This window comes from Vigna angularis, chromosome 4 (assembly GCF_016808095.1).
Source record: "Vigna angularis cultivar LongXiaoDou No.4 chromosome 4, ASM1680809v1, whole genome shotgun sequence".
In the NCBI taxonomy this organism is placed as follows: Eukaryota; Viridiplantae; Streptophyta; class Magnoliopsida; order Fabales; family Fabaceae; genus Vigna; species Vigna angularis.
Genome location: NC_068973.1, coordinates 39810789 through 39826453, shown reverse-complemented (window position 1 = coordinate 39826453; position 15665 = coordinate 39810789). Strand labels below are relative to the sequence as shown.

Below are 15665 nucleotides of genomic sequence, written 5' to 3'. Positions count from 1 at the left end.
AATAAATTCTCTTTTACGTGGATATGAATCTCGCCTCCTCTTATTTTATATCATAGTCCTTTAATATTATTTAAAGAAAAAATTATTTAATTTTTTTACAATGTAATCGTAAATTAGTTATTTACTAAATTTCTTTATTTATTTTTTACCTATTTCGTTTTCAATAGAAGTTAAAAATGAGAGTAAAGAAGAATATATAATCGAAAAATAATAGTTATAACATCTCAAAATTCAAAACAGTATAAAAAGACAAAATTCCTTGAAGAAAATGAGTGTTATATAATAACATATAATATAAATTTGAGTGAATATAATATAATATGTGATAAGAAAATTAGTGTAGACATATGTAATAGTGAATGTGTATAATATAATGTGCATGCTCATTTATTGCTCTGCTTCCCTTCTGTTATGGTGGGTCCTCTCCCATCACCACAATAGTCAATTTACAACAACAAAGTTTTCAAACAAATTATTACACCACCTACTTTTTCTTTTCTTTTTTCTTTTTTAATAAATCGCCACTTACATTAAATACTTTTTCCTTATTAACCCACAAAATATATGATTTCAGCATATCTCTTTATTCTCTGCGCATAAATAAAAATATAGCATATGCTCCCACACTTATGATATGGAACCATCAGTGTAAATAATAGCTAACTTTAATGTCATCTTTCTTTCCCTAAATAAAACATTTGACTAATATAGATTTGATTTATTAAAATTTATGCTTTATTTCCTAACTTATTTCACTCGCGTTGTTAAATAAACCAGAAAAACTTATAAAGATTATTCAACATGCATTCATTTGAATTTAAATAAATAAAAATATAATAAAAATAATTATAGATATATTTATTTTACATTTAAATAAAGAAAAACAAGATGAAAATGTTTAAGATGTATTTAATTTGAATTGCATTAAAAAAAATTATAATATAATTCAAAATGGGCTGCCTGTTTAATGTAATACCGTTTAAGGATTAAATTTAAAGACAATCCAACTTTATAAAGTATTTTTTAAAAATAAAATCGTGAAATAAAAATATAAAATAACTAGACTATCAAGAGTCTTACACTCAATTTTGAAGACATCTATTAGTAAGAACATTCGATATCTCCCAAAATTAATCTTCGTGTTTAGTCTAATTACAGCATTATAATATTTTGTTCTCTATAAAATAATTTTTAAAGGAGAGCGAGAATAATAAGTTATTGTCAATGCACTTAAAATTTATTGACGACAACCTCAGACTAGAACAAAACTCATATTCACACCCTACCTAAAATAACAGAGTATTCCTTCTAATAAAAAAATGTTAAATTGCAATATTTGTTTTAATTAAAGAATACAAAAAGGTATAAGTTGGAAGTGGTGGTTTATAAAAGGTAAATTGTTAAATTCCACATCATACATTCTATTAAACTCAATAATTTATATTCCATGGCAAGGAAATGCCTGTGAAAAATTAACATATATAAATTATATACAATATTTTGCATGGATAATATTTATCTGAAGAGTTTGGTATACCAAGATATCTGCATCTTTATTAAATGATTTTAATTTTAGACTCTTTTTTTCTCATTTGTTAAATAAAAAATTAGTAATTAGAAAAATAGTGATTCCCAGAAGAGAAAGTGTTTGGATAGTAAGGTAGAGAGTATTGAAATGGGAAGGAAACAGAGTAAGTCCTGAAAACCAAACCCACATCATGTTCATGCCGTAACCTCCCTCTCTCCAAGCGCATGATTGAAGAGTCCACCCTCTCTCCATGACGTGGCGCAATTTCATTGGCCCATTTCCTCTCGTCGGGATTCATCCCAACACACCAATAAACAATATAGCAGTCACTCTCGCTCGTTTTTCTCTCTCTTTCTTTCTTTTTCTTTCTCTCTCTCTCTCCATCTGTGTTTTTCTCTCTGCAAAATTTCCCCAATTTCTCCACTACCCTATCTCTTCTGCTCCTCAAACTCCCACATTCGAACCCAGCAATGCACGATCTTCCGTACGAATGCAATTTTGATATTTGATATTTGATTTCCCACTTTGCCCTTTTCACCGCCCAATTGGAAATGCTAGAGGCAATGGAAAGCTCAGTCAATGGTGCCTTCTCCCATTTGCAGAGCTGCGGAGACAGCAGTGAAGAGGAGTTATCGGTGCTGCCACGTCACACCAAAGTCGTGGTAACCGGAAATAACCGTACCAAATCGGTGCTCGTTGGTCTTCAAGGTGTTGTCAAGAAAGCCGTTGGTCTGGGAGGATGGCATTGGCTGGTAATTTTCTCTTTCTCATCAAAACCACACTGCGGATTTTTTATTTCTTTATTCTAATTTTAGTTGCTAATGTCGTTTGTTTGCATTGCTGCGAAACCGTGTTTTTCTTCTAACCAATGACCTCTGTCGGTCAATTTTGGTAGCTTCTGTTTTATTATTTCGTCACGCGGCTATTTCTGCTCTAATTTAATTACCCTGAACTCCCTGTTGCTTCAAGGTGTCTACTGCGTGATTGTTATCTGATTTATTCACTCGGTTGTTTTAATTCAAAATTTCGAATGTCGGGTTCTTCGTGTTACAACTTGATTAGGTTTTGTTCGATTGTGCATGATTTGAGACATCATTCTGAATCACTAATTGTGGGTATCCATTGCATGCCTTTCTTCGTTGCTGGATCTGCTGTTTTATGAAGTGCTCTTTGAGGATCAGTAGTTAATTGGGTCTTCTGTTTGCTCCTTTTTCATTGACGGAAGTAAATTATATGATCCTTGCTCTGGTTTTTGTGTTACTAATTCGATGTCTTAGCTCTGAATTATGCTTGGATTAAGGTTATGCTATTAATAAAATAGTTGAATCTAAACTCCGATCAGAATCAGAGCTATTCTTTGAAGGTCCAATCATACAAATATTTTTATTTGTGTCTTCCCCCAATTTCGCCTTTCTGATCTTTTTATGCCTGTTTATGAAATTACTGATTATATTTCATGATCAATTTTCATTGAAATCAAACTACTATCGGGGCTTTCTTCAGGGAGATTTGAATTTGACTGTAGTTTTAAAGCTTGGATTGTATGAAACCAGGCTGGTGTTAGAGATGACAATAGACAGGATCTGGACAAGGTACTGCTGAAAAAACCCAATCATCGAACTTGATGACTAAAAGCTTTAATCTCCATTTTCATCCCAACCTAATATCCATGCAACGTAAATGAATTAAAAGAAATTTCAACTGAATGAGTTACTATAACTAAATTGATAATTCTTAATTCATTCAAACATAGTCCTAAAGCATCCAAACATCGGTAAGAATAATTACAGAACTTTGGAAGCATAACTTTAAAGTATCCAAACATAAATCTAACAATAGACTCCTATAACAGCTGCTTTTGTAAACTTTGACATCGTGTTCTATCACTCTCCAGAATTTAAAAAATAAATTATTCGTTTCCTCCTCTTTAGTAGATATAGAGAACGTGTCTTTAACATTACTGGAGAAGAAAAAATTGATCCTAATTAATGTAGAAAAACGATTGAAACTTGTCTTCATTATAGGATTAAAAGTAAGCACATTTCATATAATACATCTTATGCAAAATTAATTATGCTTTCACTTTTAATCTAAAATATCTAATTATTATCCCAAGTCAATGACTTAATTGATACAAATCAATACATATCCTTCCCCGTTTGAGTGACGTATATTTCCTTGTCCGGGAACTATTTTGTTTGTCAGCTTAGCTCTCGCACTTACATAAATAAGTAATCTTATAAATATTATTATAAAATATATTTATTTTGTTATTCCTTATATGTGATTAAATTTGAGTTCGTGTTTTAATAGTGTAATATTTTTTTACCATGCCTTATTCTCTTCCTGGGGTATCAAATTTTGTTATAAACACTATCTTTTAGATGTTTTTTAATTCATTTTTACGAATTTAAATTATTCACATTTTTTGGTTTATATAACGGAATTTTCTTATAATATATATGATATACTCGTTTTGTATATGCGTACAAATTTAAGAATATAGCTTTAATTTTAATATTCAATGTCTCAAATTATTATCATTAAGATCATGATTGTTAGCATAGTTATAATGATTTGTTTCGTTGCATTATGAATATTTATTTGCTCTGTGAAAAATATATATTTCACAAAATACTTAATAAATAAAATAAAAATTGAATTGAATCAAATTAAACTTATTATTGTATCTAAATCACACATAAAAACAATTGTATTTAAATAAAAGAATAAATAGTTTTACAGTTACTCAATCACAGAGTACCATCTATGTTAAGTTTGTTAGGTTTTAAAGGTCTTTATGAAGGGAGACTTGGAATTATATGGCAGTGTAAAAAAAATTTATATTAGTAAGTTTGTGCCTGATCATTAAACTCTTGAAATAATATATGTGTGTATGTGTGATAATTTTTAAGTAATTATATTAAATGGGTGCGAGTGTAAAGTGATATGAGTCCTATAACACCCATATTCGTCGCTGAATTTTTGAGTAAATCCTCTCTGTTACAGATATTTTGCAGTTCCTATAGATTCAAGATAGAATTTTAAACCCTAAACGCCCATACGATTATTTTACAGTGTTCTTAACTGGCATAAAAAAAATGCAGGTTCTTACAAATGGTATTGAAGTGAAACTACAGAGGAATGCTCTTAGCGTTATTGAAGCACCCACGGGTAATGAGGAAGATGATGACCTTGAATTTGAGAATATGCAGTGGAATGGATCTGATATGGGTGAGTACTTTACAGTTTTTAATTGTCTTGCCTGCTGACAGTTACTGGTATTGTGTGCTAATTGTGTGTGCACCCGACACTGAAAGTAGACAAATTTTGGAATGCTGTGGTATTTTTATTAATTAATTGTTGTTTTGGTGTCCATATTCGTGGGCTTCCAAAGTGGGAAGAGGTTGGTAACATTGGATCCATTGTCTTCTGGTTTTGCTTTTGTTATCTCTGAAGTTCTAGTGTTCTGCTTTAATCTCCAATGACCCCACCACTTTATAGTTTTCCTATTTATGTTGTGATCTTTTTTTGATTTCTCAGCATCCGACGACACACAGAAGTCCCACAAATCGAGACACAGAATGCATAGAACATTGGGATCATCTCACAAGACAATGAGTAGGTCCTTCTCTGGCGATTCACACTCGAAGGGGTCCGTTTCTATGCCTCATGGGTCCACGGTATATAAACCTTATTTTTTTTCTTAAATCTTTTCGTTCCCACTGACATAGTCAATGATCTAGTTATTAGTTAGTGTTCTATTTATTGACATTATGTTGAAATCTTTCTGTAGAAGGTGGACTTGAGCAAACTTGAAATGGCTGCATTGTGGAGATATTGGCGACATTTTAATCTTGTAAATTTTTTGAACTATCCGCGTTGTTACTTTGTTCCACAGAAGATTATTTTAGCGGCGTGTTTGTGTCCCCTTTGTACTTACTTGAAATGGATCTGTAGGTGGACGCGGTCCCAAACCCATCAAAAGAGCAGCTAGTGGACATTGTTCAGAGGCATTTCATGTCGCAGGTATCTGATAATTGCTGATTGCATTTTCGTTTTTCTTTGATGCTAATTGTTCAAATATTATATGCTGCATAAATTAAGATTTTAAGTGGTGAATTTCATGTCTGATTGCAATCTCTCCGAGAGCAGGCTGATCTCTATTAGCAAATGATAAAAAAAATTATTCTTTCTAATCTTTGAGGAACAAAATTGGAATGAAAGGAATATTCTTGTTATAAACAAGCAGTTAATTATTATACTATATTCTTTGATTGTGCAGTGTTTTGAGTAATGTAAACCTAACTTGTTATAGCTTTGTAAATAACTATTACCAAACAAAGAAGAATTGGGTTTAAATGTATGTGAAGTGTTTTGGTAAGATTGATGAAGAAGGAGAATTTAGCTGGTAGTCTGAAGCTGTGTTTGTTTTTTGTGAAGCAAATTGACGAGTTGCAGGTGATTGTGGGATTTGTCCAGGCTGCAAAGAGGCTGAAGACTGTATGCAAATGAGATGGAATGATGCTCGAAATGATGTTTGATAAGTTAAACTGTCTATGCTAACAAAGATAATGTATGTAATATCCACTTCCCTTCGAATTATGTAACATATTTATCGGTAACTTTTAATATTCTGATATAGTAGTAGGTTAGTAGTTTGAGGTTATAGAGGTTCTTACTCTTTTGTAGCCACCCAGTTGTGTAGATATGTATGACTTTGCAACTGGAACGTAGGGAAGTCTCCACGGCTTTCTTTTCATTCACTGTATTGCTGACCTGGGAAGTGGTTTTCAGAGACCTTAATGTATATATTCTTTCACTTTCTCTCAACTTTCTTTTATTCGTTTTACATCACTTCTCCTGTGGATCCAGTTTGGATTTTGTGCTACCTCGAACGTGCGTTGAGAAGAAATTAGAAACAGTGTTCCATTGTTTTACTGAATGTTTTATTTCTCAATGGATGTTGTTGGTGGAATTCTGGAAATATATTTTAGATATAAAGAATTTATATATTGATGTACTTTACATATAGAGAATATCAAATATTAAAATCTTAATCCTATTCAAAATATATTTTAAGCAACAATATGCCTGTTTGGGTTTACATTGGTTTACTTTTAAAATCACGTCTTTTTCACTTGAAGTCAAAAGCTTCCTTGTTATTGGCATCAATTTGCGCGTCAAAAACACAAGTTCATGTAACGCGGACGCAAAATTAAACATCACAGATACCAGTTTTTTTCTTTTACGTTTCTCTCTCTTCTCTTATTTTAGTCTCATTTTCTTAGGGTTACGAGTGGTTTACACTGAGTAGACTTCCATCTAGATTCCATTGAATTAAGTTTGACATTTCTGGTGTGGCAACCCCTATAATTGAGTTGAATAATCAATTTCAATAATTGAAAAACATTTTACACCTTCACTCTTAACAGGAAAATTTTCAAAATTAACAATTTAAATATTTTTTCATATTTTCAGGCTAACAACAATGTTTGCAATATATATGTATTATATATATATACAACTCATTCAATGTAATTCAAAATAGGTTATGTAAATAATAATAGTGATTATGAATGTATGTGTATGAATGTTTAATCACAATACTCATACGACAATATTTATACGAACTATAAGATTGTTTTTTTATACGTTTTCTTACTATTTTATCTTTAAATTTGTGATAATTTGTTTACTTATTAAAATAAATAGTAAACATCAATAATAGTTGTTGATAATAATTTAACTATTTTTGGAAGTAATTATGAAAAATAAATTCTTATTTTAATTAGTACTGTGTATGCATATTTATTTAAAAATTAAAAATAAGACAAACAAGAAAAATTAAGATAATTATTTTTATACGTATTCAGTCATAATTTTACTTTTTTATATTTTATTAAATTTTAATTATAATAATTATATTCATTGAATTTATTATCCTAAAAGTATGTGACATTAAGTTGCAAAGCACATGTGTTTCTATCAACTGAAACAGATTTCCGAGGTTTAGAAGTCTAAACTCAATGTAGTTATAATTTGATGCACAAAATGAAGTTGGAAACTACCCAAAAAAGTATAATTAGTGTGTTTTGGGTTGAGTGGAGTTAATAATTAATCACAATCCGCGTACACCCTTTACTTTTTCCTTAATTTTTTATTTATTAGTTTTTTTCTCTCCTCTTTTCTTTTCTCTCCCTCTTCACCGTCTCCTTTGTATGAATACTTACGAAAAAAAAATTAATATATATTTTCAAAATCATCAATTATTAATTAATTTTAAATCAACAAATTGTTAAAAAACGACTAATGTTGTTTGCCATAAAATCTAACGTCAAAAAAATTATTTCAAAATATCAAAGAAATAAACATTATTTACATAAAGATATACAAATTTATTATTTTAAGATTTTGAATTAAAAATATCTTAGATATTTTATATCAGTTAAATCCATATCTCATCATTACTGAATCCCACGCTAATCTCTTAAAAGAAACTCATCACAAAAACTAAAGCTAAAATTTGGAAAAAGTTAAATTGACTTGTTCAATTCAAAATTTTAAAATTGTTCATTCAAACCTAACGTACTATTTGGTAATAAATAACAAGTGCATGTAAGATAGAGTTGATAAAAATAGTAAAAAATAAATGTAAATAAAGAGAAGTAGGTAAGAAATTGAGTAAGAAAGGGAAATGTGATAGTGGGTGTGGGGTCAGAGAGCGGCGAAGCACTGAAGAGAGCTTTTTGGAGAAAATTGAATTTCAATTTCAATTTCAATTTCAATTTCAATATCTGCCTTCACTTAACACCAAACATATCAGACACGCCAATAAAGGTTGTTGGTCGGTTGGTGCTTTCTTTGACATTCATTATCGAAACCTTATTATTAAAACCATTCTTCAAAACTCTTCAAAATCCACAAATTGCTGTTTTAACTAACTCATTTTAACTCTCTTCTTTGACCCTTTGCCTCTATAAGTACACCATTTGTCTCTATTATTCATTATAACACTTTTTTTGAGTGGTCTTAGTGACAAACAATTCAAGAAGAAACGAAAATTAATATGAGTAACTTTCGAGTGTGGTTTGTGTTTCTTTTGGCTTTGTCGCTCTCCAATTCATGTGCTCTTGTCTACTCTCACCATGCTGCATACAAGCCTGACTGCTACCACCCCACACCTCCAAACCATAGGCATCGTAAAACTCTACCACCGCCACCGTTGTGGTTGTCGCCGCCGCCACCGGCCGCGTTTTATTTCTTTTCTCCACCACCTCCTAGTCCTCCTTATTTTCATCGAAGGCATGTGGGACAGGACACAAAACACGTGGCCCCACCAAGGCTTCGGGTGCTTTGATTTGACATCGGATACCACTGGGTGCTTCATCGAGCATATGTAGGAAAAAATTTGCTTCTTGTTGTGATAGTGGCTTGAATTAATTGTCTTGAACTCTCGTCTCCTTTGTCTTTTCCTGTTCTTGAACAACACATTACTCCTTGGTTGTAAGCTTTGGTTTTGTTGTTAATGTGGAAGTGGTTGAACTTCTTGATTTGTGGTGAAAATGTTGCCCTTCTTACGTGGTTATTAAGCTTCCTTAAATATCAGAATGGTGAAATTTAACTCTGAATTTACTTTGACAAAAAAATTAAATTTTATTATTATACATGAAAGTACTAAGTTGTCATGACTTTATAACACTTTTTGTTGTTAAAAATATAATTATGACTTTAAAATTAAACATTTTTAAAAAAAATTAAATAATTGTATTAAGTTTTTTTTATTGAACATATTATCAATATTATATTGGTATTAATTATCTCTAAAAAAATCTGATCAATGGAGTTAAAATCGATAATTTATTTCGGTAACGAACATAAACGATTATAATATAAGTGAAGAACTTTATATATAAGAATTCTTTGTATGGATAATCTTTCTTGTAAATCTTTTAGACAGATGTCTTGTCTGAGTTTAAATCCATTATGAAAAAATTAAACACGGTATAAGATTCATAAGTTTATTATCTTAAAATCTTCAATTAAAAGTTATATCAATTATTTATATGAATTGGAAGTATTTCATAGATGTTGTATTACCTAAGTGAATATTTTTTCAAAAACTTATTATTTTTTAATAAAGTTATACTTATTTTACACCATCTCATTATTAAAAGAACAGTTATATGGATCAAACACAACTTTAATTAATAATACATTTTTATTATTTTTGAGTTAAACTCAAACATGATAACATGAATTTAATATAATAAAAAATGAATTATAACCCTGCCATACACAACTTCCTTTAACTACTGTAATCTCAGAAAATGTTAAATGCTGTGCATTATTGTCGAATCTTTATATGTAAAAGTTTCTTTATGTCTGTTCAAATTTAAGTTGAAATATTTTTTTGTTAAAAAAAATGGAGACACTAAAGTTCAAATTTAAAATCTGTATGTACCAAAGTCTCCATCACGTCAAATCCAATTAATATTAAGCATGCACATTTATGGTGGTCTTCCAGGATATAATTAGGTATCATACTTTCATATTGCCATTTTTTTTATGTTTATATAAAGATGGTATATGTGAACAAACTTATTAGATATAAGTTGACTCGATTAACAAGCTTTTGACAAAGAACATGATTAGTACTGGCAGAATTGCGTTAATTAGCACAAAATTAGCTGTCTAATCTTTCTCATTTCAACCCAAAACCCTATTGGATTCCCACTTCAGCTCTTCTACTTTTATGATTCTTCTTCCCTTTTAGTACTTATTATTTTAACAAAATAATTTTCAACTTTTCATAAATTTTGTTTTTTTTTCTAAAAAAACATATTTTATTCTTTTATTTTGATTTGATTGCCAATCAATATATGATGTGATTGTTATTTTATGTATGATTAATTAAATGTTTTTATATAAAAAAATAAAAAGTAATTTAATTGAATTTTAATTTTATAAAAAAAATATTTTATTAGGTGTTTAAATTATTTATATATTTTTAATTAAGTTTCTGTCACTAATTAAAATGACATTTTGCAATCTCTAATGAAATATCATGAATTTAAATAATAATAAAATATTTTTGTTCTTTCGTATAATTGATTTTATTTTTATTTTTATTTTATTATTTAATTTGTAAGATGAATAATATGTAAATTTTTATAAAAGTATTCTTAATGTTTTGATTTGGGGTATTTTATTTGAGAAGGTAAATGATCATATTGATGATATGAACTTAATTTTAAAAATATTAAAATTTTAAAAAATAATTAAAAGTATTTAAATTTTTAAATTTTTAAAATTTAGTTAAATCTATAATAAATAAAACTTTAAATATACAATTTATATCTGTATATTTGTAAAGAAAAATTAAATTTAACCACATGGTGAGTATCATTTATATTCCCCCAACATGATTATTAACAAAATTTAATATTATTTCATAATTTACAATGCTCTAATAGAAATTTTAAATTAGTAGTGAGACTTACGAAGATTTGGTACCTTTCACCCAAAGATAAAGTTAATTTTATTAATTTACCAACTTTTTTTTATAGGACTGTAAAAAGCATTTCTTACTACACACAAAATCAGTGCAAATTGACGCACCTTATTACTGCATATTCCTTTTGAAAAAGTAAATACCACTGTCTTAAAAAGTTTTCTAAGTTCTTCTTTATCCCTTCAACTTTCAACATGTTTATAACTCACCTTCAAGTCTTCAAAGGGATGATCCAACTTTGCAGAATTGGCCAAAGGACAAATAATAGTGTGTGTTTGTCAATTGTAGGTATTTCCAGCTTTGAAGCAATCAAGATTCATAGATTCTCACACCATTAAAAGGCATCCTAGTTTTCTAATAAGATGATTCAAAATTAATAATCAGTTTTATATAATTCAAAACTCACTAATCAATAAACTAATTAATGATTTTACTTTCTACTTGAGTCACAAACGCCTTTCGAGAATGGGGAATTCATTTTATTGCTGTGAACCAAAAACAAGGTTAATTCCAGATATAAATTTCATACTAAAGACAAAGCAGAGCAAAAGGATATTACTAATGTTATATATTACGAGTATTAAGAAAAAATATATGCAATCCTTGTTTTCCTTTATATTATGTCTTATCTTAAATTTTTGGTAAACTTTAAAATATTTAAAAAGCTAACATAAATTTATAAATAAAAATAATTTTTGTTTCGTAAATCTGAAAATAATTTAAGGAAAAACAATTAATATTTTTTGGACAACTAAAATTTAGTTTAAAAATGTGTAAGAATAAAGAATTGAGGAAGAATGTGACGTTTGTAAGCAAAAATATCGTTGACATTAAGCCTTAGTTTGAATGAGAGGGCCAATAAGAGATTTTGAAAGCCTTTAAATTGAAGTTCAATTCTTCATGCATCAACTGAAGCAAACACACATAACACGTCAATGGCATTTGGGAAAGTTTTTCCAAAACGCCTTTTCGAATCTGTTAAAAAGTCGTTGCGTGTCCTAATTTCCCCTAAACTCACCTCCCGCTGCCACTACCTACTCGCCGGAATCCTCTGGCTTTCTCCACCACTTTCTCGAGGTTAGAAGTGTGTACGGCCACTTCGGCAATCCCTCACTTTCGATGGGAGACAGACTCAAAGACATCAGGACCGTTGATCTTGATGTTAATCCTCCAACGGCTCGAGATGTCAGCGGAATTTTCATCCATGATGCGAGAAAGATTCTTAAGAGAGTCGCAGATGCAGAAGGTGAAAGCGAAGCTGATAGACATTCCTCACACTTCAATTTATTACTCTCACTATTTTCAAATCTGTCTTCAGTACTGCGATCACAATCAACATCAAGCCACCGTGTTTGCCGAGACACTGAATCACTCTGGAGATGTCATTGTTTTCGGTGACGTCGTTTTTTTACGCCCATAACAGGTAGGCCTCTTAGAAATAAACAATTCTTTTTTATTGTAGAATAAAATTAATAAAAGTATTATGATGTAAAATTGTATATATTTCATATTTTATGGTGTAAATGATTTTGCTAAGTGTAAATCTACTTGGTAACATAGTATTTGAGTGAGCCTATCTTAATCATGTTCATTGATAAATTGAATTTTATAAAATTGAGTTATATATAAATCTCATCACTTCCAAAACTAAAATTTAAATTGACTTGTCTTTTCTTCTTCTCTGACAAATTCACGAGTTTAAAATTTTGGAATCCTGCTGCAGGCAGGGTGGCATATGCAGAACTCTTTGTTTTGTTTTTTTATAATTTTTGTTAAATTATTTGATATAGTGTCAGAGTTGTAAGATGAATTTCTATTTGATTTGAGAGCTCATATTGACTCAATTCTCATTATATCCTCGAATGAGACAAAGGTTCTGATGATCTCCTAATTCTGAGGGTAGTTTCAGGCAGTGGAAATATTCTTGTATGCTAAATCATAACAAGACTGTAATATTTTTAGTAAAAAACTATATGTAAGTTCTAACCCTCAGATTACATCTATTCTTAAAAACTATATGTAAGTTCTAACCCTCAGATTACATCTATTCTTACATTTCAAAGAGAATGTAAGATTTCAAGTAGATATACAATCTTACTCTCAAAATTATTTATATTTTAACTATATTATTAAATAAAATAAAATAAATTCCTAAATGAGCAATTAAGTTTAGAGTTTATATGGTTCTGTGAATAAATACTTTCAAATAATATGTTAAAACGATATAATTAAAAACCCTTAAAAAGTTATCAAACAAAATTGATAAAACTTGTTTATGTAATAAATACTCCATCTTATTGCTGATAAAAAAATATTCCATCTTATTACTCCGATTTGAAATAATTTTAAACTGCACCTGAATAGAAGATGTGAAAAATAAAAATTAAAAACTATTTAAAAGTACATATAAGATATGCTTAATTAACTAGAGCAAAACTTAAAATAAACATAGACTGAAAATAAACTACTTTCAAGAATTTACTATACTTGAATTCTAAAATACAATTAATTTACTATACTTGAATTTTAAACATGAAAATTTACTTTCAAGAAAATAAACTATAGTTTAATATATTAAGGGTGGTTAATTACTTTACATTTAGTTATACTACGTATTTTATGTATATTTTGCCATAAGATCTTTAAAAGTGCTTAAAGTTTCGCCAATTTTAGTCTATTTTGATAAATTTATTTTTGAGAATGAAAGCCTTAGTTTTTATTCATATATAAAAAAAGTGATTGGAATGGAATGCATCCTTAATATTACTTGATAATATTAATTGTGTTCCGACAAAAAGCTCTTTCTAATTATTTATCCCACTTTTATTTGTTTTTAACAATAAATAGATTTATTTTGGAAGATAATTTTTTCATTCCCGAAATCACATTTGATCCACCATTTCATGCATATCTAAAGCTTCCTTTCAATTAAAGAGAGTAATAGTTGTATGAACACAATTTTGGAAAAATAATAATTTTTAACTACAGTAAAGTTTTAAATGTTGCTTAATGGTGAGAGATTTGTGAAAAGATTGGAGTGTCGATGAATAAAATGTAATGATGTTTGAATTTACAGGTAGCTAAAACAATGGAGCGGTTAATATCGGAGTCAATAGCAAATCCAAAGGACCCTAGAAGGAAGGAGTTAGAGATGATGGAAAGACAAAAGTTGAGTCAATAGCAAATCCAAAGGACCCTAGAAGGAAGGAGTTAGAGATGATGGAAAGACAAAAGTTGAGTCAATAGCAAATCCAAAGGACCCTAGAAGGAAGGAGTTAGAGATGATGGAAAGACAAAAGTTAATTATCGATGAAAAGGCAAAGGCCCAAGTGAGATGCGAGCTTTACTGTGGGCTGGGCTTCTTAACCCTCTGAAACAATTGGGCTGATGAGACTTACTTTCTGGGAACTGGACTGGGATGTGATGGAACCCATATGTTTTTATCTGACCCCTCTGTACTTCTCTTTGGTATACATGTTCTTCCTAAGGACATCAACAGAACCCACCTTCCAGGGCTATTTCCAAAGCAGGTTCAAGACCAAACAACAGAGTCTAGTGAAGATGTACAACCTTGACATTCAAAGGTACAACTACCTTTGTAAAGCTTGTCATGTTCCTGCCAAATTTCAACCTTTTTCATCTTTAAATCATATTAAATAAAAATGAAAAAAATAAAACATCATATAAAAATAAAAAGTCCATTAATTTATTATTTTAAAATTTTATATTTTATGTATGTTAATTTTTTATATGATTAATGAATCTATTATAAATCCAACACAAACCTGTTATTCACAATCACGTCTCATTAATTACTTTTATTTAACACTTCTAAACACGGTGATTAAAAGTACATATCAATTAATTAAGATTATTTATTGGTAAAGTTCAATTATAACCTTCACCTTTAGCAACAACATCGTGTCTCTACAAAAATCTTTAGAAGAAAGAAGCTTCGGAACTCTAGATTCTTTTTCGAGTAAACTCGTACCAGGTATTTATTTGAGCATCTTATCCATGAATTATGTTTTTTATTGCATCACTATTCAACACGTAAGTTTCAACACGTAAGTTGTGGTTTTAATGGACATATTCTTTTAAGTTTGTAATATGAAAATATATAATTAACTTGAATAGTCCGAAATATTCTTATGTTGTTTGTTTTGTTTTGCTGGTATAAATAGCGATTGATTGTAGTAGTTAGCTACTGGCACAATAGTCACTTTCTAGTATACATACGAACACGTGTATAGAGAACAAAAAATTGATCAACTTGTAGCTAAGCCATGACCCACCATTTTTTATAGGTTTATATTTACAGATCTTTATCTATATGAATATATCATGCATTGTTCATGTTGTGACGTGCATTGAAAATGACAGCAGTGTAGCTTAGTCTGTAATCAAACAAATAGATGCAAACGGTGAGAGTTCAAAAACCCATGCAGCTCTAAGGTGTAACTGAGGCACTAACTTGTGTGATAAATATTTTTAAAATAAAATATGTAATGACTTCTTTTAGAAATTAAAATTATTTTTTTAATCATTTCATCTATTATAAAATAATCTAATATATATTTATAATTAAACTGATTATTTTGTTATTTTTTATATTTTTGTTGG

The 15665-nt window shown here is 29.4% G+C and overlaps 1 protein-coding gene and 1 pseudogene across 2 annotated transcripts; both read left to right on the top strand.

Annotated features, from left to right (window-relative positions):
• Nucleotides 1-1765: 1765 nt before the first annotated feature.
• On the top strand, nucleotides 1766-6361 carry LOC108342922 (uncharacterized). 2 transcript variants are annotated; one of them, XM_052876025.1, is made up of 6 exons: nucleotides 1766-2280; nucleotides 4636-4762; nucleotides 5072-5211; nucleotides 5325-5387; nucleotides 5489-5557; nucleotides 6011-6361. In XM_052876025.1, the coding sequence occupies exons 1-6, from the start codon at nucleotides 2080-2082 to the stop codon at nucleotides 6041-6043; spliced, it is 633 nt and encodes a 210-aa protein (XP_052731985.1). In that variant the 5' UTR covers nucleotides 1766-2079; the 3' UTR covers nucleotides 6044-6361. The 2 variants fall into 2 exon arrangements, with proteins under 2 accessions (XP_052731985.1, XP_017436319.1); XM_017580830.2 differs by having other exon boundaries at nucleotides 1777-2280; nucleotides 5972-6361.
• A 5516-nt stretch (nucleotides 6362-11877) lies between these two features.
• LOC128196289 (calcium uniporter protein 4, mitochondrial-like) lies at nucleotides 11878-14702 on the top strand (annotated as a pseudogene).
• Nucleotides 14703-15665: the final 963 nt, after the last annotated feature.